This window comes from Sarcophilus harrisii, chromosome 2 (assembly GCF_902635505.1).
Source record: "Sarcophilus harrisii chromosome 2, mSarHar1.11, whole genome shotgun sequence".
Lineage (NCBI taxonomy): Eukaryota > Metazoa > Chordata > Mammalia > Dasyuromorphia > Dasyuridae > Sarcophilus > Sarcophilus harrisii.
Genome location: NC_045427.1, coordinates 421,533,607 through 421,557,933, shown reverse-complemented (window position 1 = coordinate 421,557,933; position 24,327 = coordinate 421,533,607). Strand labels below are relative to the sequence as shown.

General features: G+C 40.2%; 2 protein-coding genes and 1 long non-coding RNA gene across 6 annotated transcripts in view; all 3 read right to left on the bottom strand.

Annotated features, from left to right (window-relative positions):
* Positions 1-1,406: 1,406 nt before the first annotated feature.
* DYNLRB1 (dynein light chain roadblock-type 1) lies at positions 1,407-11,238 on the bottom strand. Its single transcript, XM_003756923.4, has 4 exons — positions 11,101-11,238; positions 7,786-7,861; positions 4,205-4,372; positions 1,407-1,867 (listed from the first exon to the last, which is right to left on the bottom strand). Exons 1-4 carry the CDS (start codon positions 11,101-11,103, stop codon positions 1,824-1,826), a joined length of 291 nt encoding a protein of 96 aa, XP_003756971.1. The 5' UTR covers positions 11,104-11,238; the 3' UTR covers positions 1,407-1,823.
* LOC116421700 lies at positions 7,868-11,088 on the bottom strand. The gene is made up of 3 exons (XR_004232189.1): positions 10,342-11,088; positions 9,239-9,305; positions 7,868-8,270 (listed from the first exon to the last, which is right to left on the bottom strand). It is a non-coding gene; the product is annotated as an uncharacterized LOC116421700 (long non-coding RNA).
* Positions 11,239-17,500: 6,262 nt separating the features above from the next.
* Positions 17,501-24,327, bottom strand: part of ITCH (itchy E3 ubiquitin protein ligase) — a 148,491-nt gene continuing 141,664 nt past the window's right edge. For all 4 annotated transcript variants that reach the window (XM_023506927.2, XM_031953881.1, XM_031953879.1 and 1 more), the window contains 2 exons: positions 22,627-22,699; positions 17,501-20,316 (listed from right to left, as the gene is read on the bottom strand). In XM_023506927.2, the coding sequence (XP_023362695.1) occupies positions 20,217-20,316; positions 22,627-22,699 (173 nt within the window). In that variant the 3' untranslated portion in view covers positions 17,501-20,216. The remainder of the gene's footprint in view (positions 20,317-22,626; positions 22,700-24,327) is intronic.

Here is a 24,327-nt window from a genome sequence, read left to right as displayed (position 1 = left end):
CTAAGCCCCAAAGCTACGTGAACCTTCCTGGCTCCTCCACATGGGCCACATCTGGTGCACAGGAGTCAGTGTTGTCACTCACACAACAGGTGCTAGTCAAAGGTGGTGTTTGCACCCTCATGCCACCGACACTTTATTTCATGTGACCTGAGACAGGAAAAATAGCCTGTTCCAGAAATAGTAATTCTCTAGTAAACAGGAATTAACTCCTAAACCCCTTTCTCTACAAAACCTTACCCAACCCTTGGCCTGCCAGGGAATTTAGGGTCCTCTACCCTGTCTCACCTATCCTTTTAGGCTTAAGTTAGACCTGAATGCCCTTTCTTTAAGTTGCTACCTCAACCCTAAGGCCTTCAGTGAGCCTCCCACAGCTCCTATTCCACTCATTGAGATCTGTTTCTGCAGGGAGGAATACTGATTACTATGAGCCCTCACTGTCTGGGCCTCCTTCCCCCGCTCTGTTCTGCACAAGTGACTTTGCTAAATGCAGGTGACCCCTGGTAAGGAATAAACAATTAACGTCTCTAACGGTCAGTCTCTTTTCTGGGGCAGAGAGGTTGTCATCCAACCGGAGCTAGATATGTATGAGGGAGAAGCCGGATGCAAGTTTTCCTCACAGGTGACCCTGCATGATGCAATCCCAACTCCAACACAGTAAGTGCTCAGTAAATAACCCTTTAATTGGCCATCAGAATCTCTTGAACCCAAAGGAATCTTTCTTTGTAGGGAACCCCATTCCTAGGACCTCATATCATCAGTTAATTTTCTTTCTGTCCATGGAAAGTACAACAGAAATGGTCACACAAAGGGCTCTTCTCAGTTGGAGGAAAATTGATCATGCTTCTTCCACAGGCTTCCCTCTGGGGTCCTTGGGCCATTCCTGCAAAGTCTCCTCCCCTTTTCTCCAGGTGTTTCTTGGGCCAGTTCCCAAGTCCCTGAAGGCCCTTACTCCCCTGCTATATGGGCTTATGGATCCTGGTCAGCCTCTGTGCCAGAATAAGAGCAATGCCCTATGGGGCCCCCAAGTCCCTCCAGACCCACTAGGTATGGCTACAAAGAAGAGATGGATGGGTCTCCCATTAATTCTGGGACCTGTCCACCATAAGTGTGTCCCCTTCAAATTCCTTGCAAAGAACACACCTTCAGCCCATCCCCCCAAGCAGTCGGACTCCTTTACTGGGTCACTGGATCATAGATTGAAAGGCGAAGGGCCCCTGAAGGTTGCCTGGATAAGTCCGACTTGACCAGGGCCACAACCCCTTTGACCTCAAGGTTTCCCAGCTCCTGGGGACCTGTTTTTTCCCTACCTGTCTGTGTCCCAGAACCCCTCCCCTATCCCCTAACCCACCCCACCACTGTGATTCCTGGGGAGGCCTCCCCAACTGGACACTTAAAGAGACAGGAAGACTCATTAAGGGTTACTTTTAGTTAGATGGCCTTTCAAGACAGCAACACAATTAAAAACAGAAGCAGCGGCCCAGAAGGGGTGGAGGGGTAGAGGGAGGGGTGGAGGGGTAGAGGGAGGGGTGATGGGGTAGAGGGAGGGAGAGAGGGAGGCCTGAGGCCCCAGGGGGCCGGCCCTGCCAGCCCAGGTCAAGGGGTTTTCTCAGGAACCAAGGAAGCTCCCAAACACTCAAGATGGGGAAAAGGTTAAGAAAATCAATCTGGGCCACACCCTGGGTCACATGATTTCTTCAAATTCAGTCTGACGTCATCTTTTGTTTTCCATGTGCCATTGCGTTGGGAGAGGGAACAGACTAATGATTTCTTTTGGGGAGACTATTAAGTTAAAGACAAAAATATGGCATCCCGAATATGGCAAATTACTCGGATGGATTTTGGATAACAATCAGGAAATAATCTTTATCTGAAAAAAAGAAGGAAAGAGACAGGTCACAAACAAGACTTTGGACTCGGCCTCCAAGGCTACTCTCCACCAAGCGTTCTTGGGGCTCTCACCTTTCCCCAGCCCTCAGGGTCCCCAAAGAGGGGACCACCCCAGAAACACCTTGTGAGGCAGCCCACTCTGGGTCATCCCCTGGGCCAGGGGATAGAGAGGCTCCCGGCTTCATCCTTACACTAACCCGATGAACGTTGCCTTAACCTTCTTGGATATCATACAGAGGCATATGCTGAGCTTGTGGTCCACTGAAAGCCTTAGATCTTTTTCAGATGAAATGATGTCTGACCAAGCCTCCTTCCATTTTGTACGGGTAAGATTAATTTTTAGAATTGGTGTCAGACTCACATTTATCCTTATTAAGAGTCTCATTCAATTCAGTTCAACATTTGAGCCAGTCCAACACTGTTTCTCTCAATATATGAACTATTCATCCCATACACAAGATTTGTATCAGTAGCAAAATTGATAAGGCTATTTTTGCCCTCATCTAAGTTGTAGAGTGATTTAAATGCAGGTTTGAAGCATCTTTGTTTCAGGCAGCAGTACCTACAGTATGCCCTAAGAGCCATTTGCCCAGTGAGGGCTGGGAGGGAGAGAGAGGAAGAAAGAGGAAGGAGGACAAGAAGGAGGGGAAGAGAGTGGCAGAGAGAAATAGAGTGTGTTTGAGTTAAAAGAAAATGTAGACATCCTTTGTACCATAGGGGAAGGCAGGTTGTTTACAAAGGCATGGACAAAGGCAAAAGGTGGTGGTGTCTTATTCATCGCTGCCCCAAGGCCTCTCAAATAGTAAATCTTCACTGAAAGTTTATTGAAAAGAAAAGAACATATAGCATATCAAACTGAAAAACTTGGCCTCTCTTCCTCCACATTAACGAGCAGAGGCATGCTGAATCTGCCCAAGGTTAGCACTCTTGCCCATGAATTCATCCTTTGTGTTTGGCGCATTATCTTGTACAGACTTCCTTGTGTTCATGGTCTCTCCAGGGAAGAGACAAGGTCATTTCTGTTCTGGTGTCCCTAGCACTTGTTACAGTGCACAAAACATAACTGTTGCTCAATAAATTCATGCTGACTGACTGAAATCTAGTTGTTGCCCCTGTTTTTGAACTCAGGAATGAAATTACTACAAATAACCAATGACTTGCAGAGAGCCAGAGTTTTCCTCTTTTATAAAGTCTCCATTTGTGGATAGGACTGACACTAGTAGATAAGATTAACATTCTACTCTGCCTATACCACTCAACCTTCCAAACAATTTAAGTAGATTTGGGTCCACTGTGTTCTACTCAGGCTTGGGTGGGGAGATATAAACCCTTTGTCTAGATTCCCCAAGGCTGGGAGTGATGGGTCTGGGAGTAAGAAAAGAGTAACAAAATCAAATCACATCCCTCAGATCCCTCCATTAGAATTAATCCACCTCATTAACTGTTAACCAAAGTGGACTGGCACCTTGTAGGAACACTAACTCTTTCAAGGGCATATAAACTGAGAATCCATCACAATAATTGTCTTTGGTCTAAGAGAGAAGATCAAATGGCCATGCCTTTTATTAATATGGTAGCACTATTAATAAAATGATTAATTACCTAAAAATTGTATCTCTTGACCTTTAAAAATGTTACATTTGACAGAAGTATGCTACACTGATCTGATTTGTGATTTATTAGTAGTGTAGACCAGTGGGATCCAATTTGAAGCCCCTATCAAATTAAAACATTATTGGGAAATGTTCGATAAAATAAAAATAAAACATAGCATAGATTTCTATTTGAAATGGACACAACTAGATGTAAATTCACATTGATAGTTTCCTTATTGCATTGGGAAAGAAATGTAATCCAATCTGTGCTGATTAGTGTGTGCAGTTGTTAATCCTAATGGGATTCTTAAATCGGGAAGGCTGGACTAGATGAATTTTAGGATCTATCTTTTCATCTCTAAGAAGTCTAAAACATGGGGCAAACTAAGAAATGGAAGTAGCCATTTCTCCAGTTATGTGAACAGATCGATATAGCTGGAAAAAAGCAATACTTTGCTTAAATAGTAGCTATCCGGCATTAAGGCAAAGTAGTACTCCAGTGGGAGTCATAAGAGCTGAACTGTAGTCCTGATTGCCACAAAGACACAAAACATTCTCTGAGCCTCAGTTTCTCCATCTATGCAATGAGGGGGTGTGACACCATGACTTCTAAAGACCCTCTAAATTCACGAATCCTATGCCCCATGGTATCACCAAATATAGATTCTTTCTGACAAGCCCAATGAAATCTTTAAATCTGTCCGACGCAGTGAGACTCTTACCTGGAGCGACCATAATCTCATTTTTTTTGGAGCGAATGCGCAGGAATGTGAGATCATTTTGGGGGTCAATGTCCCGCACAGTACCCCGAGCCTTCAGGATGAAGCTATGCATCAGGTTGGCGTATTGCATGGTGGTGGAGTTGTCCATGGTACTTTTAATTGGAATGCCTGTGCCAAAGGACAGGTGGAGAGAGAAATCAAAGCCAGTTCTTCTGCTTATTCCCCATTTCTATGATTTACCAAAATGGCCACTTGTGCTTATGTTGTACTAGGAAATGACATTAATCTTTATAATCTTGAGAGTTTTATGATATAAACAAGGTTATCCATTTAAAACTTATTTAGAGTTCAGTAAGGATTACATTTTTAAATGAGCCTCTTTCTTTGTGGAAGGACCTTTTTGTCCAAATTTCAGAGATGAAAGATTTTCTGAAGTCACCTCAAAATACTTGAAACCAACCATGTATGCTGAACAAAACAAGCAAACTGGGAATACATTGTACACAACAGCAAGAATGTGTGATGATCAACTATGAAAAACTTGGTTCTTCTCAGTGGTTCGGTGACCTAAAGCAATCCCAATAGACTTTGGACAGAAAATTCCATCTGCATCCAGAAAAAGAACCAAGGAAACTCCTTATGGAATGTAAATCAAGACATGCTAGGTTCACTTCTATTTTTCTGTTTTTATCTCATGGTTTTTCCCTTTTGCTCCGATTTTCTCTCCCGACACGATTCATAAAACAATATATATTAAAAATAAAGACCCCACAATAAAAATAAATTTAAATGTTAAAACAAACAAACCAATCATGTGATAAATGACTGGAGCATCAAAGCGGATAGAGCACTGATCCTGAAGTCAGGATCTGACTTTAAATCCAGCTTCAGACACAACACTCACTAGTTGTGTGACTCTAGGCAAGTCACTTAACCTCAACTGCCTCATCCAAAAAAAAAAAAAGGACTGGAGCCTGGCTTAACAAACTGTAGTAGTATAAGAATACTAGTGTCTGGCAGTGCCATGGGAAAGGTCAGAAAAGAAGATATGGGAAAAATCCCATGAAATGAAATTTAACAGAACAACATGCATACTGTCTGACTGCAAAGGTTCCAGAAAACAGCAGCACTAACAAAATGTGGAAAAAATACTAAGATTTCAGAATACCTAAAACCACTAAGTTATCTATGTTTTCATATATTGTCATGTTTATTCTTGATTGTGGAAGTAAGCAATCATTTTAGGAGATAGTATCTAAGTTTAGAATAAGAAAGAAAAGTTAACTCCTCCAGATTACTGTTCTTGCCATCTTCCTATTCAGTCCAAAGTGAGATAAATATGCAGCACCTAGGCATAGTCTAGCAATGCAGTAAGTGGTTCACCTTAAGGTTGAATGTGACAGATGCTCATTGTGCAATAAGAACCAGGGCTATTAATCCCATATAAGTAAGATTATACCCATTTATCTCAAGGGGAAGATGAGCAAAGTTAACCCTCCTTTCTAAGGTTCCTGAACTTTGAGAGATAAACATTTGCCTTATTTTTCTGGAATCCTAAGACATTTCCCAGCATGCTCCATGTCATCTCTACCTCTCCACCAGAGGCCCTGGGCTCTAATAGGTAAACTTTTGCCTTATCTTTCTGGCAGTGGAGAAAGATCCAGGCTTTTTTTTAGTCCTAACCCTTCCATTTTCCTCTAGAATGTAACCTTGAGAGCAGAGACTTTCCTGTTTGCTTGTATTTGTATCCCTAGTACGTGGTATAAAGTAAGTGCCTAATAAATTCTTTCTCTTGCTCCATCTTGGAGTGAGTTTGACAATGATGTGGAAAGAGAAAACTTGTGACTGAATCCCAGCCTTGAACAAGCCATGTGCCCTTAAGAAAAACAATCTCTTTAGGCTTCAGTTTACTCATCTGTAAAGTTGGAATAGTTCTTACCCTACCTCTGTAGTAGGTGACAATAAAATATTTGAAAGGATTGTGAAAACTGTCAGAAGCATACAAACCTATTATCATTTTTATTTTTACAACGAGGCAGAGAAAAGATTAAGTCCAATTCCTCTGTCTTTTTGGAGGGCTTAAGGAAATGATCTGACATATTTATCAATTTAGTCCCAGGATGTGTCAGAGTTGATCCACCAAAATGCCGGTGCTTTTAGTAGTACTTTCAAAATTTGGTTCTGGGAATGAGTCTTGGCTCTGTCCCAAGTAGTTCAGACAAAGATCTTAAAAAAGTAGTTTCTTAACTGAGGGGGTGATCTTAGGCAGGTGAAAGTTCCTGATCCAAGAGAGGGTAAATTCAGAAGCAAACCATCTGGTTTCTCACCCTCACCATGTGGATGGTATGTTTGGAAATACCTTGATTTTTCACAGTGTCTAAAAGGCTTTATTCATATACTTCTCAATAATCCTCCTCTCTCATCCTGCAAGAATTCAGATCATACTAAGGTTTCATCTTTCATCTCCAAAAACTGCATAAATGTCATTCTCCCCTCCCTCCTCCACTCCACAAGTTGCAGAATATGCTGCACTGAGCAGGAGATGTGAGTCCCACTGTGTGACCACAGGCAAACTACTACTCTGTCTGAGCACTGGTTTCATCTCTGTACAAGGGATTACAAGAAGCCTTATAACTCACACATTCAATAATTATCTACTCCTTGTCCTGCAAGATACTGTGTTTGACACTGGACATATAAATGATAAAGATCCAGAGTTCAGGATCAGAGGTCAAGTTTACATGGAATGTGTTCCATTTGGATAGTGTCTTTCACATCACACACTTTGAGCCATGCATACCCCATGTTTTCTCTGGTCCTGGAGGCCTCCCTACACAAAGATGAAATAGGATACATATGTTTTCCATCAAAGAGTTTGCAATGTAGTAGTTTATAATTCTACAAGAATCAAAAGTAACTTTTTATATATGCATTAGAACACCTTGAAAACTACCACTACTGTGCCTGAAAATGTATATCATCAAGTTGACTACTTTAGATCTGAAGTAAGATACTTGGTAACATTAAATTCATCATCTTACCCCTCAAGGGATTAATCATAGATAAGCCCTTAGTGAAACAATTGTGCCTGGGTTCTGGCTAAGGTTTCTAAAGAAGCTGGAATGCCAAGATATTTAATGACCATTTCTTCATTATCATTCTGCCTTCTCTCGCTTTCCTGGATATACCATGAAGAACCTGGAGCTCAGGGGGTTTCTAACTGGCTAGGGACAACCCTGGCACATGTAAAAAAGAACACCAGAATGTGGGAGCTATAAGAGACATCAAAGATCATCTAGTCTAATTGCATCATTTAACAGATAAGGAATCATTTCCAGGGAATGGTGGTAACTTGCCCTTGATCATACAACCAGAGCATGGCAGACCCAAGACTGAAACTCAAGTTCAGGGTTCTGTTCACCACACTCTGAGGCCTCAGTTTCTTGTTCTATAAAAAAGAATTAAGAAGCCATGTCTCCTGTACTACGTTAAGGATAAAACAAAACTAAGAGTATGAAAATGTGGCAATAACTGTAAGGAATGGCGGCTCTCTTGGGTAGTCAGGAAAGGGGAATAAGTACCTTCTGCATTGACAACAATGATCCCTTGTACTCCCTTCTGGCTCTGGATTCGTTTTAGGGTTTCTTCAACCTCAGCCTGGTAAATGAAAAGACAAGAGAGAAGAAACAAAATCAGGAACACGTCCCAAGTTCACTTGGATACCAATTTCCCCAAGGTTATACCCACTTCCCCTGATTCCTCCTTAAACTTCTCCGGGAATTGTTGGCACTGGGGTCATTGAAACATTTCCTTGGATCCTATATTTTCCACTTCGGCTGATTCTTTTCTATTATTCCCACAGAATTTTGTCATAGTGGAATTTCTTCAAACCTAATACAAACCAGGCCACGATTGTCATCATAGAGTCTGATGCATCATCATCATCATCATCCCGAAGTGTCCACTTCACAGTAGAGGGAACATTTCTTAACCTTCCTGATGAGGATGCACAGAATAATGATACCATTTTTTCCAGAACTTATTCTCCTCTCCAACTATCTCTTATCTATAGGATAAGACATGGATACTTAAATTATAAAATTCCATTAAATAGGAACAACTTCTATGGGCTCCCATTTAAGGTCTAGAGTTTATCTTATCAAAAATCAAGTAGAAATAGTAGATTCTCCACCCCCTCTCTAGGGCCCGGGAAATGCATGGAATACTCTTTGCAGTCCAGAGGTCCCCTTTAATTCCATCTTTAACTGTTTAAACACAAAGGGAGAAAGCTAAATAGTTGTAGATTTATTTTTTCTTCTTTAGAGTACCCTTCCCTTATTCAATCTCCATTTTAATTCATTTAAGTACATACTATGGAGGTCTAGCATATTGGGCCTAGAATCCAGAAAATTTAGTCTTCAAAATTGACCTCAGACACTTAACAGTTGTATGACCAACCCTGTATATTTCAGTTTTCTCAACTGTAAAATGGATCCCCTGGATTATTGTAAGAATCAAATGAAATAACTCTTAAAGTCTCACTCAGCACAAGGCTTGGCACATAGGACGTTGTTTAATAAATATTCAATCCTTTTTCTTCTCTTTCCTACTATGTACAGGGATCTGGGCTAGCTCTGAGGTAGAAAGAGAAAATGAAAAATAATCCCTATCCTTGAGAAGCTTATCTTCTACTGGAAGAAAATATTATAAAAAGTGGTTGGGTCCTTCAATATTATTGGTGTTATGGTTCATCTATATTATAGGTAAATAATAGGAATCTAATCAACATTTACATTGCTTATATAAGTTCCAAAATTTTTTTATTACTCTATTTCCAAGTTGGGGATGACCTGTTTCCTTTTCACCTTTTTTTGGCTTAACCCCAAACCCTATTAAAGTGGCTGTTATACACTACATACCATCTAAAAGACTTACTATGCATATAGATAAAGCTGTGCCTTAGCTAAGGTTCCTGAATTTTGACTCACAAGTTTGGTTTGACTCACAAGTAAGGTTGAGACCTTATCCACTAACCTGTCTTATCCACTGCTAATTGTAGGTAGGACATTGGGAAGACCATTCTAAGCCTCACTTTTCTCACCTATAAAATGAGTTGAAAATACCAACCTTTGTTAATTTCAAAGAGGGTTGTTGCAAAGTAAAATAAGTCACAATATGTAAAACATCTTCATGCCTGTGAAAGCTTTTTGTAAAAAAGGCTCATAAAAATAAAACATGTTATATCTGTTACATTGGGAAAGGGGGGTTATGTGTGTCTCCTCCATTCATGTCTCTTTAAAACAACTGGAAGAAAACAGTCATTTAACAAGTGGAAACCTTGCAGTCTGGTGTACAAACAAAAAATTCAAAACATCTTCAAGGAAGCAAAGGTCCATTAAGGAAAGGGAGGACAGACTCAGAGACTTAATGCATTTAATTAACTAACACCAGAAGATCTGACACATCCCAAAAAGTTTTATGCAAGAAATGTGTGACAAGGACTCTGAATATTTATTCTATGCTAATGGTAAACACATAGGAATTTATAAACAGGATACTGAACAGAGGTTAAAGGTAAAAGCCTCAAAGGAGATAAAGTCAATTTTACTTCAGAAGGCTCACTTCAAAGAAAAATCTTTTGGTCCCAAGCATTCCTTTCTCTCAGTAAAAGTGAACTATGGATTTCATGGAGAAGCACCTTCTTCCAGGAGCCAGTTGGGAATGTGGTTCATTATTTAGTTATTTTCTGCTCTTATCAGACTCGTGATGCAATAAAGCCACAATGTGAAAGTCCCCCTAAAAGAAGGAGGATAATTTGGGCATGCCAAATTCTGCAAATGCAAAAAGACCTGGCAACATCTAGAAAACAGGTGAACATTTGGGCTGGGGAGGTCTATTTAGGAGTATCAGTAAATCCAGATACAAATAAACGGTATCAAAAAAGCAAGCAAACGAATAAAATGTACAAACAGATGAAAGCAAAAGAAGCAAGGATTAAAGCCAGCAGATAATGTTGATATACGGTTTCCCGTCATCCCGGTGATATCCTGTGGTATATTCCATGTACCTGGATGTAAAATCTCTTCAAAAAAAAAAAAAAAAATCAGCCGTACAACTGCAGAACAGGGAAGACATACTTAAGTGAGGAAAGATTAGGGGCTGGGGGTAACGTGTCCAGCCCAGGCAGTGGTGACGGTCCTGCGCTTCCAAACCCCAAACGGGCCGTCTCTGTGGAGTGGGCGGCCTTTTAACAGGATTGTTAACCCGGAGAAAACTCGGGTAGGGAACACGGCTGCGTTCAGAGGCTGTCCTGTGGGCGGGGGACTTAGTTTACTTTAGCACCGGGGGGGATTATGATTAGGAAGGGGACACAAGTCCCGCGGCTCAGCGTGCGGAAGAACGCACAGCTTTGCTGTGACAGAACTGAACAGCGGCGACCTCTGTCCCAGCGCTGGCAGACAAGCGCTGACCAAGCCCCCGCCCGTAGTAGCGAAGGGCCTAGGACTAGCGCTCGGGAGGCTGGGAGTGGTCTCGCGGACGCTGGACCATGATGCCCCGCGACCTCCGCGAGCCTTCCCGGGATGGATGCTTCGCGACTACCGAGATGAGGTTGGGGGGAGAAGTAAGAGCAGGGTCGGGCGGGGAGAGATGGGAAAGGGGCAAAGGACGCTGCCCAGGCCCGAGCATCCCGGGGCAATCCATTCCTTCGGCGCCGGGGCCGGGGAGAGGCAGCTACTTCCGGTCCCCCGGGATCCGGGTCCCGGCGCTCTAGTTCCCACCCTCTTCCTCCCCGTCAGCCTGTCTCCAGACCCAGGCACGGAATTCCAGAACGCAGAAGGGCGCGAGAGAAGCAAGGCTAGGGCTAGGGTTTCCCCCAGCCAGGACCCGCCACTTACCATCCTACCGACAGAAGCGACAGCACCGCGGCTACAAAGGAGGCTGGGGCGCCCAACCCTGTGCGGAGGCTCCCTTCGGCGCCTGCGCAATCCCACCCTGTAAACAGGGTGACACTCACGATTGGCATCTTTTAGAGCCAGTGCCGGGTCGGAGTTTTTCTAGAAAGCGGGCTCTTGGCCGTCCACTCCCCCCGCTCCTCCGGTGATTGGCCCAGCGCGAGCAGGAAGCGCAGCCCAGCGCGAGCTCCGCGGCGTGACGCCACAGACGCGCCTCCCTCTGCGGAGCGAGGTGCGGGGGACTGGGACTTTCCTGGCGCGTGCACGTCACTCCCTCCCCGAGAACCGCCGTGGGGTGAGCGGCGGGCTCAGACTCCGGCTCCGCGCCCACCAGGGCGGCCTTGCACCGCCCGGGAGCCGCAGGGCTGGGCTCGGGCTTTCCTTCGCAGGGCCTTCGGAATCGGGGGGAGGAGGGAGCCGTCTGACCGTTGGGGGACATCGGGGGTGGGAGGGCTCGCGTCTCTTTCGCTAGCACTTTGGATTTGGAGCCGTGGGCCGCTCACGACTCGGGCAAGTGGACGTGTCGCAACTGGTTTTCTCCTCGAGAAATGGGGCAAGTGCTAGGATGTTTCTACGGTGTTGGGCTCCAGAGCGAAAGAGAAACTGTCCTGCGACGTCAGAGGCAGACCGGTCAGGAGCGCGGGCTCTGACCCAGCCCCCCAAAACTCCCCCTTGGGGGCGTTAGCACGGGACCCTTCCCTTTGACTACGTAATTGCTTCTGCTGTGCTTCCCCCCGTAAGCCAAAGCGACTTTTGCTTTCCCCTGATTCTCCTGGCGACGGGGCACTACGAGAGGGACCCCCACACAGAGGGCAGGATCTGCTTTGCCTCGCCCCCCAGGGTGGCGGTACAGCGGCACAGAGCACTGGACTGGGTCTCGGGAGACAAAGATGGGAACGGCGGGCGCGCGTGGGACGGGGCAGTGAGCCTTTGCTCATTGGTGATGAGCGGCTATGGCTTGCACCATCTACCTCGCAGGTCTGTGCTGAAGGTGCTTTGGGTTGTTGCCATCTTAATGATAGTCACGGCTTTACGAGGCACTCTCCAATGAGATCAGCTATATTGCTTTCTACAGCGGCGGCCTCCCTGGGCCTTGATAAGGAATGACGGGTTTGGAGCCACCTCCCGATCCCAAGTCCAGAGCTCTCTGCGCTGTTATGGGGCTCTCCTGCTTTATGCTGTAGCTTTCACAAGGCCTGTCCTCGGAACAGGGGACTCTATGGGATGGAAACAGTTCCGTGGATGTGTTCCATTTTAGACGTTATGTCCTAAGCGTTTAGCACAGAGCTGGGGACATAAACATTTCATGAATGGTTTTGAATAGCTACTCATTGATTTTCGTGTGTCCCGGCCCCGATCCCCGCTTAGCGCCCATCGGGCCAGCTTGGAAAGGCCCGCCGAGTTTAGTCTGTGGGGCAGAGGGGGACCACCTGGCCGCCAGGGCTCGCCCGTCTTTCTGTCGTGGCCAGAACACTCTGGATTTGGAGCCAGGGCAAGGACTCGGGCAAGTGGCTTGTCGCAACTTGTCTTTTCTCCTCCAGGAATGGGGCGGATGTTAGGGTGCTTGTCACAGATGCTTTGTGATCAGGTAGTTGAAGCCATACAGGCCAGAGAGAAGGCAGTATATTGTAGTGGGAAGAGCACTGGTCTTGAAGACTTTCCTTCCACCAGTCGAGATTTATTAATAACTCGGAGGCCGCTTGAAGAATGTGGTATTTGAGCTGAGCAAAGCAAAAAGCTTAAATTCTGGGAGCGGAAGTGAGAGGAGAGCATTACACAGAAGCAGAAGGTGGAACATGTAGGGAGAACAAACAAGGGTGGCTGGAATAGAGAACATGGGGGGGAAAGGGACAATAATCTCTAATAAATCCATATTGTAAAGGGCTTTAAACACTAGAGGAGGGGCAGCTAGATGGTACAGTGGAGAGAGCACCAGCCCTGAAGTCAGGAGGACCCGAGTCAAATCTCAGACACAACACTTCTAGCTGTGTGACCCTGGGCAGTATGTTTCATTATCTGTAAAATGAGACTCGTTGCATTATCTACTTCAATTTAATAAACAAGCAGTTGTGTTATTGCACAACGATATCCCTTTCAGAGAACTAGTAACTAATGACAAGGGAGGAGGATCAGAATTAACAGTGAAAAGAAAGAATAAGGTGAGTCAAGGTGGAGGCAAAAACCACTTTTAGCTCAGGCATAGTGGGAAGGGTTAAGGTAAGGCTAAATTTATGAAGGTGTTTTGCCTAAATTGGGCCTTTAAAGGGAGGAATTTCAATGCAGGTGTGCTGTTCCATTCTGGGGGAAAGAAGGGAGACAAGATTGGAGAGTTAAGGTACAGGGTGTACTGAAGGCAACTTGTACCTACCTACTTCACTGTTCCAATTTTCAGTGAGAGTGTTTACCACTAAGAACAGGCAAATGCTATATGTCAGGTTTTGGATTATTGTTTTGTTAATTGTCTAGATTAAAAAAGTGATGGGAAAATGAAATTACTGAAATTAAAGCTCAAAAACAAAGTAGACCTTTTCTCCCTGGAGAGTTGCTTATTAAATCCTACCTTTGTTGTAGATAGCCTTAAATGCCAGATTTAGGATTTTATATTTTATTTTGTAGGCAACGGTGAATCATTACAGATAAATCTGAGCAGAGGAATAAAAAGCATTCGTATGTTAGTGTAAAACTACCTGGGTTCACGGAATATTAGGACAGCATGTTGTTAACTACTTAAAAATGCTTAAAAGCTTTTTTCTCTTATGGCAGCAGCCAGTTTATGATGATGGCAGGACTAGAGAGTTTTGTCTTTGGGATAGTACCCAGGCTTGGCCATGAGGAATTCAGTGCAGTGAAGAACCAGCAGAACTTTGTTCTGCTTCCAGAATCTGCAGTTCCATGCTGGATAAGATTCTTTGAAAGTATATTGGTCCAAGAAAGGAACTACATTTAGTCAGAGGACCCGAGTTTTGAAGTCTACTTATTGCCTGTGTCATCCTAGACAAGTCAGCTAACCACAACCATACTTGCCTTATCTATAAAATGAAATTAGACTAGATGGCCTTTAAGGCTCTTCTAGATCAAAGATGCTGTGATCCTTATGAAATTTAAAGTAATATATGAGAAGAATGGCTATCATTTGAAAACAGAAGTTCAGTTTAGTCATATGAGAATCATAGACGGGTTCAAAAAATTAATTGATAAAAATAGCAAAGATGTACCTGAGCAGCAATTCGTAGGCAAAATAATGTGAGGGGTATTAGCTAATAAGTGAAATGAAGGCTAAAAAAAAGTAACAAATCTAGGGCATATTTATAATAAAAGGAGCAGCTAGCAGCCTGCCATCAGGAAGGACCTCAAATACTTGTGATGATGCTAGGCAAGGCCCTGAACCCTGTTAGCCTCAGTTTCTTCTTCTGTAAAATGAGCTGTAGAGGGAAATGACAAACCACTCCAGTATTTTTGCCAAGAAACCCCCAAAGTTGTACAGAACTAAAAAGAGTGAACAGCAACTAATACTAGTGTCTAAAACAAAGGAATAAAAAGGCTTCTTGTCCTCTACTCTAATTAGGTCACACCTGGTAAATCATGTTTAGTAGGGTCTGGAGATGATTGCTGTTTCAAAGCATCTGAATGGAGATGTTTAGATTTGTTTTGGTCAGAGACAAAGGGCAAAATCAAGAGTGAAAGGCAGAACTTGAAGAAGCAGATTATTAGCCAGCTCCATAGAAGAAAAACTGGGTGATGGGTGTCCTTGGAGGTTGGAAGATTTTAGAAGAGGTTTGATCTTTCGGGGATTATATTTATTAAATGTGAATTGTGAGCCTGGTTCTGCTACTTGCTACCCATGTGATCTTGGGCAAGTTCTTTCATCTTCATGGGCTTCATTCAGTTTCCTAATCTTTAAAATGAAGAGCTTGGCCTAAATGACCTCTGACCTCTCATCCATTTTAGATCTGTGGTCCAAATTTTTGAAATATGCAGAGCACTCTTGGATGCTGTACGTAAGATGAAAGAAAAGCAAGTCTCCTGTCAAGGAGTTTACAGGACTGGGAGACCTAGGTACATGAATAATACAAGGGGTTCAAGAAGTTCAGGGGGTGTACCTAGAGGTTTGGGTGTTAAGACTTGTAAGGTGCCTTCCAAGACTCTTTAAGATTTTATGGTACATAGGCTTCCCCCAGAGACCGTTTCTCTCCCAATCTGCCCACTTTTCCGTTCCTATGGCCACAGCTCTAATTCAGGCCCTTATCACCTCCTTCACTGCCATAACCTAATTGTTCTTTGTGCTAGTACTTACATCTTCAACCCCTCCCTCCACTACTCTCCCCTTCCTCATGTACATGATCATAGTTGGTAAGCAAGAGGAGTCATTTCTATTTTTCAAGTTTCAATAAGCCCTTGTTCCCTACAACACATAAAGGCAACGCTTCCTTGCAGGCAGTTAAAACCTTCAACCATACACCATCCTGCCTATTTTTAGCTTTTCTTGTGCCTCTCTATTTCCTCACCTATCATTCTGAGATAAGTTCGGTTATGAAGGGGATGCTGGTCATCCAGTCCAGCCCCTTTATTTTACAGATGAGAAAACTAAGGCCCAGAAAAGCAAAATGATTTCCCCAGGGTTACACTATTTGTGAAATGTAGCAGATATGAGTTTCAAAGCCAGGCCATTAACTCCACACCTAGCATATTTTTATGCATTTGGCTGGCTCCTTTCCATCAGTGCCAATGTGAAATGCTATCTACTCCAGAAAACCTTTCCTGTTATATTCAGTCATCATTTTTTCAGGGGGGAACCTCACAGAGCTCTTTCTTTGCAAGTCCCCTAAATGCTATTTGCCTCAATTACCCCATCTCGAAAATGGGGATAATAGCACAGATTGTTTTGAAGATAAAATGTAAGGCATTTTGCAAACCTTAAAGTGCTATATAAATGTTATGTTCTATGTATTTGATTTACATTCATTTTGTAATAATCTATATATTACCTTCCATATTATCTCTTGAAGGATCACTTTTTTTTAAACTTTTTTTTCTCTCTCCTCAGATGAGAAAGTTGCTCTGTATATAGTAGATGCTTATTAAATCTTAAGTCAAATGTAAGTGGAGTTTGCTTTACTCTTTGGACCAGAAAAAATTTAGCAGGAAATGATGGAATGTGAAATAACTGAGTAGATTTGGTAGAGATTGATTACTAACCTATTTATTATCAGGCTTTAAAAAGAAGTACAGATACTATCACTTTTTAGAACTCTTCTATCTTTGGAGACACAATTTAAATTCAGAAACTTTGAACTCCTGAACAGATTAGCTCCTGGCTAAAAGGTAGTCATTCTGTGTGACAGCTTATGTAATCAGTCATATCTTACGGAAGCAATCCTGTGTCATAGACTTACAACTTGGCATCCCTACATATCTTTGTCATAAGACCTTACAACTTGGGATCCCTACATATCTTTATCATAACCAGATAACCAGTGTGGTCATACAACTATCTGAAGACCTAACCTCATCATGCAGGAGATGACAACTTTTTTGTTGATGACAAACAAATTTCTGGTACAGGGCCAAAAAAAGTTTAATTACAAATTCAGACTTCAATTTTATTAATTTAAAAAAAGAAAAAACAAAACAAATGAGCCAGCATTTTAAAGAACTTTTTTTTTTGGGGGGGGGGGTTTGGGGAAATGGGAATTAAAGTGCTTGACTCGCTGAGGTATTTTTATAGGTACCCGAGTACTTAAAATTACAGTCCAAGGAAAATTCAACAGTTAAATTCCAATACATTACTATATAATCCAGTGCTGCTGATTAGTTAATGTGAGCATATATACAAACTAGAATATTTGGGGAAACAAACTCTAAAATCCCCCAAAGGGGGCTGGAGATACCAGTACTTGCAGAAGAGGTAACATTAATGATAGCATTACTGGGAAGAAAAAGGTATGTATCATCAAAATAGTTGAGAGAAGTATGATCTCCTTGGTTCATTAGAAAATAATAAAATTACATCATAGTATTTTTAATGCTGAGTATAAATATTAATTTTTATTTCTTTGACTGAAATTCATACACACTGGGGCTTTCATATGACTCCCCTGCTATATATAAAATTAAAATCTGAAACCTAAACTGAATTCTAACATGATTATTTGAAGTCCTACATATGTAGTCTTTTGGAGTATTCTGACACAAAATCATATAGCAAAGAACTTGATGTTTTAAAACCAACCTATTTTGATTTAGTTTCAACTAAAAATTTCACTGGCCAGACCCCTGTTCTCTCTTCAAAAAATGTGAGTGCTATGTCCCCCAGTTTCCCATACAGAGCTGAAAAACGCAACAATTGCTTGTTTTACTTCCTTTTTATTTCAATATAACATGCGGTAAAAAATTAACAGGATTTGTTATAGCATTTACAATGCTTACAAAGAAAATGGACTTTCTAAAAGCATTTTTTCGTTAAGATTTAAGAAATCTCTAAACACGACAAATCTATTTTCAATTGTTTAATTTGGACCCAAATGTAAAATTTCATTTGGTAGGTATTTGTATTTCCTGTATATCTGCAGTATTTTCACATAACCTCTGGTTCTTGGGAAATCCAGCCCCCAGTTCCCTAGTACAGCAGGAAAGACATATACATGTGGCCATTTAAATTAAAGGAAGAAATGCAATAAGGGAGAACCCCAGGCTGCAAAAATATATACAAGCATTTACCTTTTCTGGAACTAAACATTTCATTCATAAAAATATTTAACAGCCAAACCCTATAGAACTAGGGCTATGGCTATTTCAAATATAACTATTCTGTATCTTAAAAAATATAGGGCATAAAGCCTCTTGGGTGATATTTTTACATTTTAACAATATTTCTATGTCTGTAGATGAATCATGATGCATTATGTAGAACAAATAAAGTTACTTTCTTACACTATCTCACTTAATTTTGTAAATCTCTTGTAAGTCCTTTAGGTAACAAAATTACATTATTATAATTCACCTCATCCAGAAATCCTTATAAGGCTTATTCTCTGTCAGAGCCCATCATATATTGCAAAAATTAGTTCTTCTGTAAGTATTTGGGTAGTTGGTAATTATTTTCTCATAAAACTGTCTAGTATCATCCCCACAGGAAAAAATGGCAAGTATCTGCTTTAAAATCAGCTATGGCTTTAGGAGATCACACTGAATTTCCTGGAGCATATGCAAGGGATATGTAAAAATAAAATAAAATAAATATAATCAAACAAAATTGGGAGAACCTCTTTAACCACTTATACTGACAGGCAATCAATAGATAAGACAGTCCATTAACTCATACCAAATCTCATTCATTTATAAGATCACAATTTCTTAGAGCCTAATAAAAATGTTCAATATCTTAACAATTTTTGACAAATCTCAGTTTTAAGATTATAATTTCTTAGAGCTTAATAAATATGCTCAATATCTTAATTTTTTTTTCTTGCTCTAAGATTCAATTGTGAAACAAACAAAAATGTTTTTCTTCCTAGGGGACTGGATTCTCTTTCTGCTAAGTGCCATTTACACCTTAGGCTCCATCCCAATCTTCCTAGATTAAAACCCATCACTGCAAATCCATCCCCAGATAGATTCTGTGGGGGTAGGTCAACACACGTATATGTAAAAGACCCATAGTATAATCGTTAACAAAAATCTAAATATTAAATCTTAAATATTAACGGAAAATAGAAATTAAAATTGCTTAATTTTAAAATAAGAGGAGTAATTCAACTGAGTTCAGGCACAACAAAGAACCAAAATGGACCACCTTAACATGGGAAATCAGTCTCAATTCAGTCAGAAAACATTTTCACAGGTAACTGAGTATACACACAGGTGTTCTTCAAGCAATTCTTTTTAAAAAAACCAAAAAGTTCAAAAGTTCTCCCCCCAAAATGAAAATATAATTTCTGGAGATGCTTTACAATTTATATGGTTTAGATTAAAAGATAAACAACATATAACTTGGCTTGTTCAATACCAATTAAATGGTTAAAGAAAGAAATTATCTAAATATGACAACTGCAAAGGTCAAGCCTAACTTTCATTTTCCTTTTCCACCACCAATATGAATCTGCAAAAATACTGGACATATCCAGTCTAGTCCACTTCAATTCCAGGTGAATTTTTACAAATAGTACACAAAAGCATGGTGTTTATTAGAGGGGTTTGGTTTGGTTACCTAGCGCCTCTCTGGATGCCCCCTCATTTGTTATGCTATGTCCTCAATTAAACTGCTTATGGTCGAACATGTAGAGTCAGCCAATGCGAACAATTCCTCCTACTCCCAAGCCATTTTCCTAGAGTGTTAGCAATGTTTGGACAATTGAAACATTTGCACTATGATGAAAATCCCAATGAGGAGACAAACATAAGAATGTCATGTGCAGGCTGGGATTTAGTTCTGTCTAAATTTTCATTTTTGTAGTGGCACTGAACGGCAAAAGGTATTTGTGAACAGATGCACAAGTTCTGAATCACTTCCAGAGGTAACATCAAAATGATGCAAATTGGACAACAGTCAGGCCAAGCTGCAATGAGAATAGGCACGAGCTGGATGCTTGCTCCTGGAACCTAGGAGCTGGCTTAAGCTTGAACTTGATTTTCAAATTCTTCTTTTTACCAAGAGGCTTAAGATGAAGAACCTGAACATTGCAGTTAAAAAGGGACTTCCCACAATGTCTGCAGCTCTCCCAAAGAAAAACCTACCTCCAAAAGAAAGACTTGACCAAATAAGAGGTTACAGAAACATTCTTGTTTAGTAAAACAAGGCAGGTGTCATTGCATTGCTGTGTTAAATCTCAAGTTAAGTCAGGTTCCATCTGTAGCCATGTCGCTTGGAGATCTTATTTCTGGAAGGGCTCAGTAGAAATCCAGAATTACCAGGGCATCGATTGCAAGGATAACAATTTACTTACATACAAATAACTCTTTAAACAGTCGGTCCAATTTACAAGATGTGCAACAAGCAGAAGAGGTGAAGGACAAACATTACAAGTAAATTCATGTCCTTCAGGGGTGCAAATTCTCAGAGGTTATTCTTGTCCAAATCCTTCTGTTTCCTCAATAGCAAATAACAGTTTTTCCTTAAGTTGTTCATAGCTCTTGTAGGGTGGTAGATCCAAACGATTAAAACTAAAAGAAAGGATGATCATTATGAGGGCAGCAAACTCATAAGGAAATGCAATAGAAACTGACAGTGTTTAGGTTTTTTTTTTTTTTAACCTTTGGAGCTTGGCTGCTGTGAGAGAAAGAAGGCAAAACCCTCCAGATTTGAGTCTCTACTCCCTTTTCAGATTAACTTGTATCAGAATATACATATCCCTAAAGTAAAATGTAAACTCCTCGAGAGACTGTTAGCACAAGGAATAAATGTGCCTGGTAATCAACAAGTATTTGTCAAAGGCTTACTATGTTTAAGACACTTTTTTCTCTAAAGGCTGAGGTTACAAAGGAAAAGTAAAACCAGTCCTTGTCCTCAAGAAATTGCCACGCTAATATGAGAAATAACTTAATGAATAGATAGACAACACACAGAATAGATATAATGAAAAGTAGGGGAAGGGGCAGACTAACAACTTTGCATGACTTGGATTATGAGTTTTGTCAGCTACCACATGGAAGAAATGGCTGCCTGTGTTAGAAATTACAAATTGATGTCAAAAGTAATAACAGTATCTGGATGCTTCAGTCTGAACCTAGTGCCTTCCCTCCTAGAAGCAATCCCAGGTACTTAATTAAACTCCTATAGAAATAGCTGCATAATCCTGGATCTCTCATTTTAGCATTTCTCAGTTTCATTCAATAAAATGAGAGATTTGGATTGACTTCTAAAAAACTTCCTCATGATGGGTACAGTATACTACGTATTCTGTCAGACACCATAAATGTGTTTTGTTAACATGTTTTTCTTTCTCTTCCTTTTAAAATCTTTATTATGTGATAAATGTTGGAGGGGATGTGGGAAAAACTGGGACACTATTGGTAGAATTGTGAGATTGATCCAACAATTCTGGAGAGCCAAAGGACTATCAAACTGTACATACTATACCCCTTTGATCCAGCAGTGTCTATACTGGATCCCAAAGAAATCATAAAAAAGGGAAAAAGAACCCACATATGCAACAATGTTTGTAGGAGTCCCTTTTTGTAGTGGCAAGGAACTAGAAAATGAATACTCATCAGTTGGGGAATGGCTAAATAAGTTATGATATATCAATGCTATGGAATGTTATTGTTCTATAAGAAACAATCAGGAGGATGATCCAAAGACCTGGAGAGACTTACATGAACTGTTTAGTGATGAAGAGAGGTATCTACACCTAAAGAGAGAGAGACTGTGGGAACTGAGTTTGGTTCACAACATACCTCTTTTTTTGTTATTTGCTTGCATCTTATTTTGTTTTTTTCCCCCCCAGTTTGATTTGATTTTTCTTGTGTAGCAAGATAACTGTATAGATATGTATGCATATATTGGATTTAACATATACTTCTACCATGTTTAACAAATATTGGACTGCTTGCCATTTAGGGGAGGGAGGATTGGAACACAAGGTTTTGCAAAGATTAATGTAAAAGATGCATTATCCATGCATATGTTTTGAAAAATAAAAAGCTTTAATTTAAAAAAAAACTAAATTAAAATTTTAAAAAATATTAAAAAAAAAAAAAAAAAAGAAATGGCAAGCCGGATGATTTCAAAAAAGACCTAGAAGACGTATATGAAGTGATGTAAACTGAAATGAGCAGAACCAGGAGAACACTTACACAGTATGAGCAATACTGTATGATGAAGAATTGTGAATGATTTGGCTATTCCTAGCAATACAATGATCAAAGACAATCCCCAAATGACTTATGATGAAACATGATATCCTCCTCCAGAAAAAGAATTGATATTGTTTGAATATAACTATTTTCCTATTCCTGCCTTCTTTCCTTTCTTTTTTTGTTCAAGTCTTCTTGTACAAAATGATTAAAATGTTAATGTTTTACACAACTGCACATATATGACACCTATATTGAACTACTAATCATCCTCAAGGAAAGGAGAGTCAAAGGGATAGAAACTGCAAACAAAAAAATGTTAAAAAAAAAAAAAAAAAGTTTTAATATGTTAATTGGGAGAGAGTAAATATTTTTTAAAATGTCCTTTGCTGAAATATAATTAAATAAAACAAACCAATATGTTAGCATGTCTGACCACATATACCTCATTCTGATAGTTCCTCTCTTCCCAGAAGGAGGCATGCATTACCATCCATCCTCATACTTCAATATTGATCACTAAACTTCTGATATCTTTCAATCTTTATTGATATTTTATGTATCCTCTAAAGTCTACATATTGAGAAATACTTCAGCAGATATAATTTGTTCATTTATGACAAATAATTGTCATATGGCAGATTTTTGGAAAGCTTTTTCTTTAGAGATTTTACTCACCAGGTATGACTTCTAGGTAACCAATTTTCTTTCCCAACTTTTTCAATGCAAAACTTTTGTGGTCCATTACTCCCTATAACAGAATCAAATATTTATCAGTTTTTGGTATATCTTAACAGAAGATGAGACTTTTATGTAGCATTCTGCATCTAGGATAATATATTATGTCCCCTCACTGCTAACAAAAACTACAGGAATGTAATATATGAAAAATTCAAGTATTAATCCTAAAGGAAAAAAAGGAGAAAATAATGAATCAATAATTAATAATTAGTTTCTGATAACTTACTATGATCAAAATATTAAACTTTCCTAAGAAGAGTTAAGAGAGCAAGGCCAAAATTGCTTTGGAAATTTGGACTTTTTTCTTCTTCCCAAGTGAACAGTGTAATTTTGGTAAGTTTAATACTAGCCCCATCTTCTTAAGGATGAGGATCATCCATGTTAATCTATGTAAATCCAAATATCCATGACATCTCACGTTAAATTTTTTCCATGATGCTGTGATGGATAGTATAACTCAACAATGGCCTCACAACACTTTCAGACTCCTGAGAGACATGTCTATGACATGCAAGATACCTGGTAAATGCTGAAGAGAAGGATAAAAAAATGACAGAAGACTGGGCCTTGAAGGAGTTGATAATTTTAGTATTTAGCTAAGAGTCTAGCACTCAGTGCACATTTAATAAATGCTTGGTGATTTTCAATCTTAAGTCTTTACCTACCCATTAACTAGCACCTTCCCATTTGTCAACATGGACAACTTTCCCTTGCAAGTCTTAAAGCAAATATGAATTATTGTAAAAATTACTTGCTTGACTCTGCTTCTTCTAGCTTCTGTCCTATTTCTCTTTTCTATCCACATAGTGTGATCTGTGTTCATCATTTCCCTTTTCTTACCATCCACTTTTTTACTTAATCCCCAGTATTGTTTCTACTACATACCACCTACTCCTTGAAAATGTTTTTCCAAGATGATCTTTTAAACAGATCCAATGCCCTTTCTGTGGCATTTAAGCCCTCTTTTTAGCCCTGTCTCCCTTTGTAGCTCTTGTCCCACTGCATCATTTTGGTTCTTTTCCTTCTCTTTGGGCCATTTTTCTATCTCCTGATGTCCTACATTCTCAGTCTTCTGAGTCTCTACTCTCCTTTACCCTAGAAAGCATATTTGTTCTTACGCTTTCACGATTAGCACCTCTATGTGAGTGATTCCAAAATATAGTCCTGGGCAGAGAAGCAGCAAATACAATAAAAACATCACATAAAAGTAAAGGATCTGCATCCATATAAGCTTTCCTGTTTTACTTTATGCATGACCTTTGGCAAGTCACTGAACCTTCTAAATTTGAATTTCCTTATCTGTAAAATGAAGGTTAGATTTGGTGACCTTTAGGGTCCCATTCAACCCTAATGTTTATGATCTTATCATCTTTAATGATCTACTGGATTTGTTTTCTTGGAAGACTTGTGATTTTTTTTAACTTAGCATCTTCCAAACAAATTCACCACTTTTCTTCTTTAAAAAACAACTGAACTTCTTGGAATAAAAAACAAAAAGCTCTAAACAAATAAACAAAAAACCCAACAAAAATATTAAAAAAATATTAAAAATATTTTTAAAAAAATATTAAAAAAAAGTTAAAACAATAGAAATTTAGTCAATATTGAGAGATGTTTTAACTCTGGTAAAACTAAGAT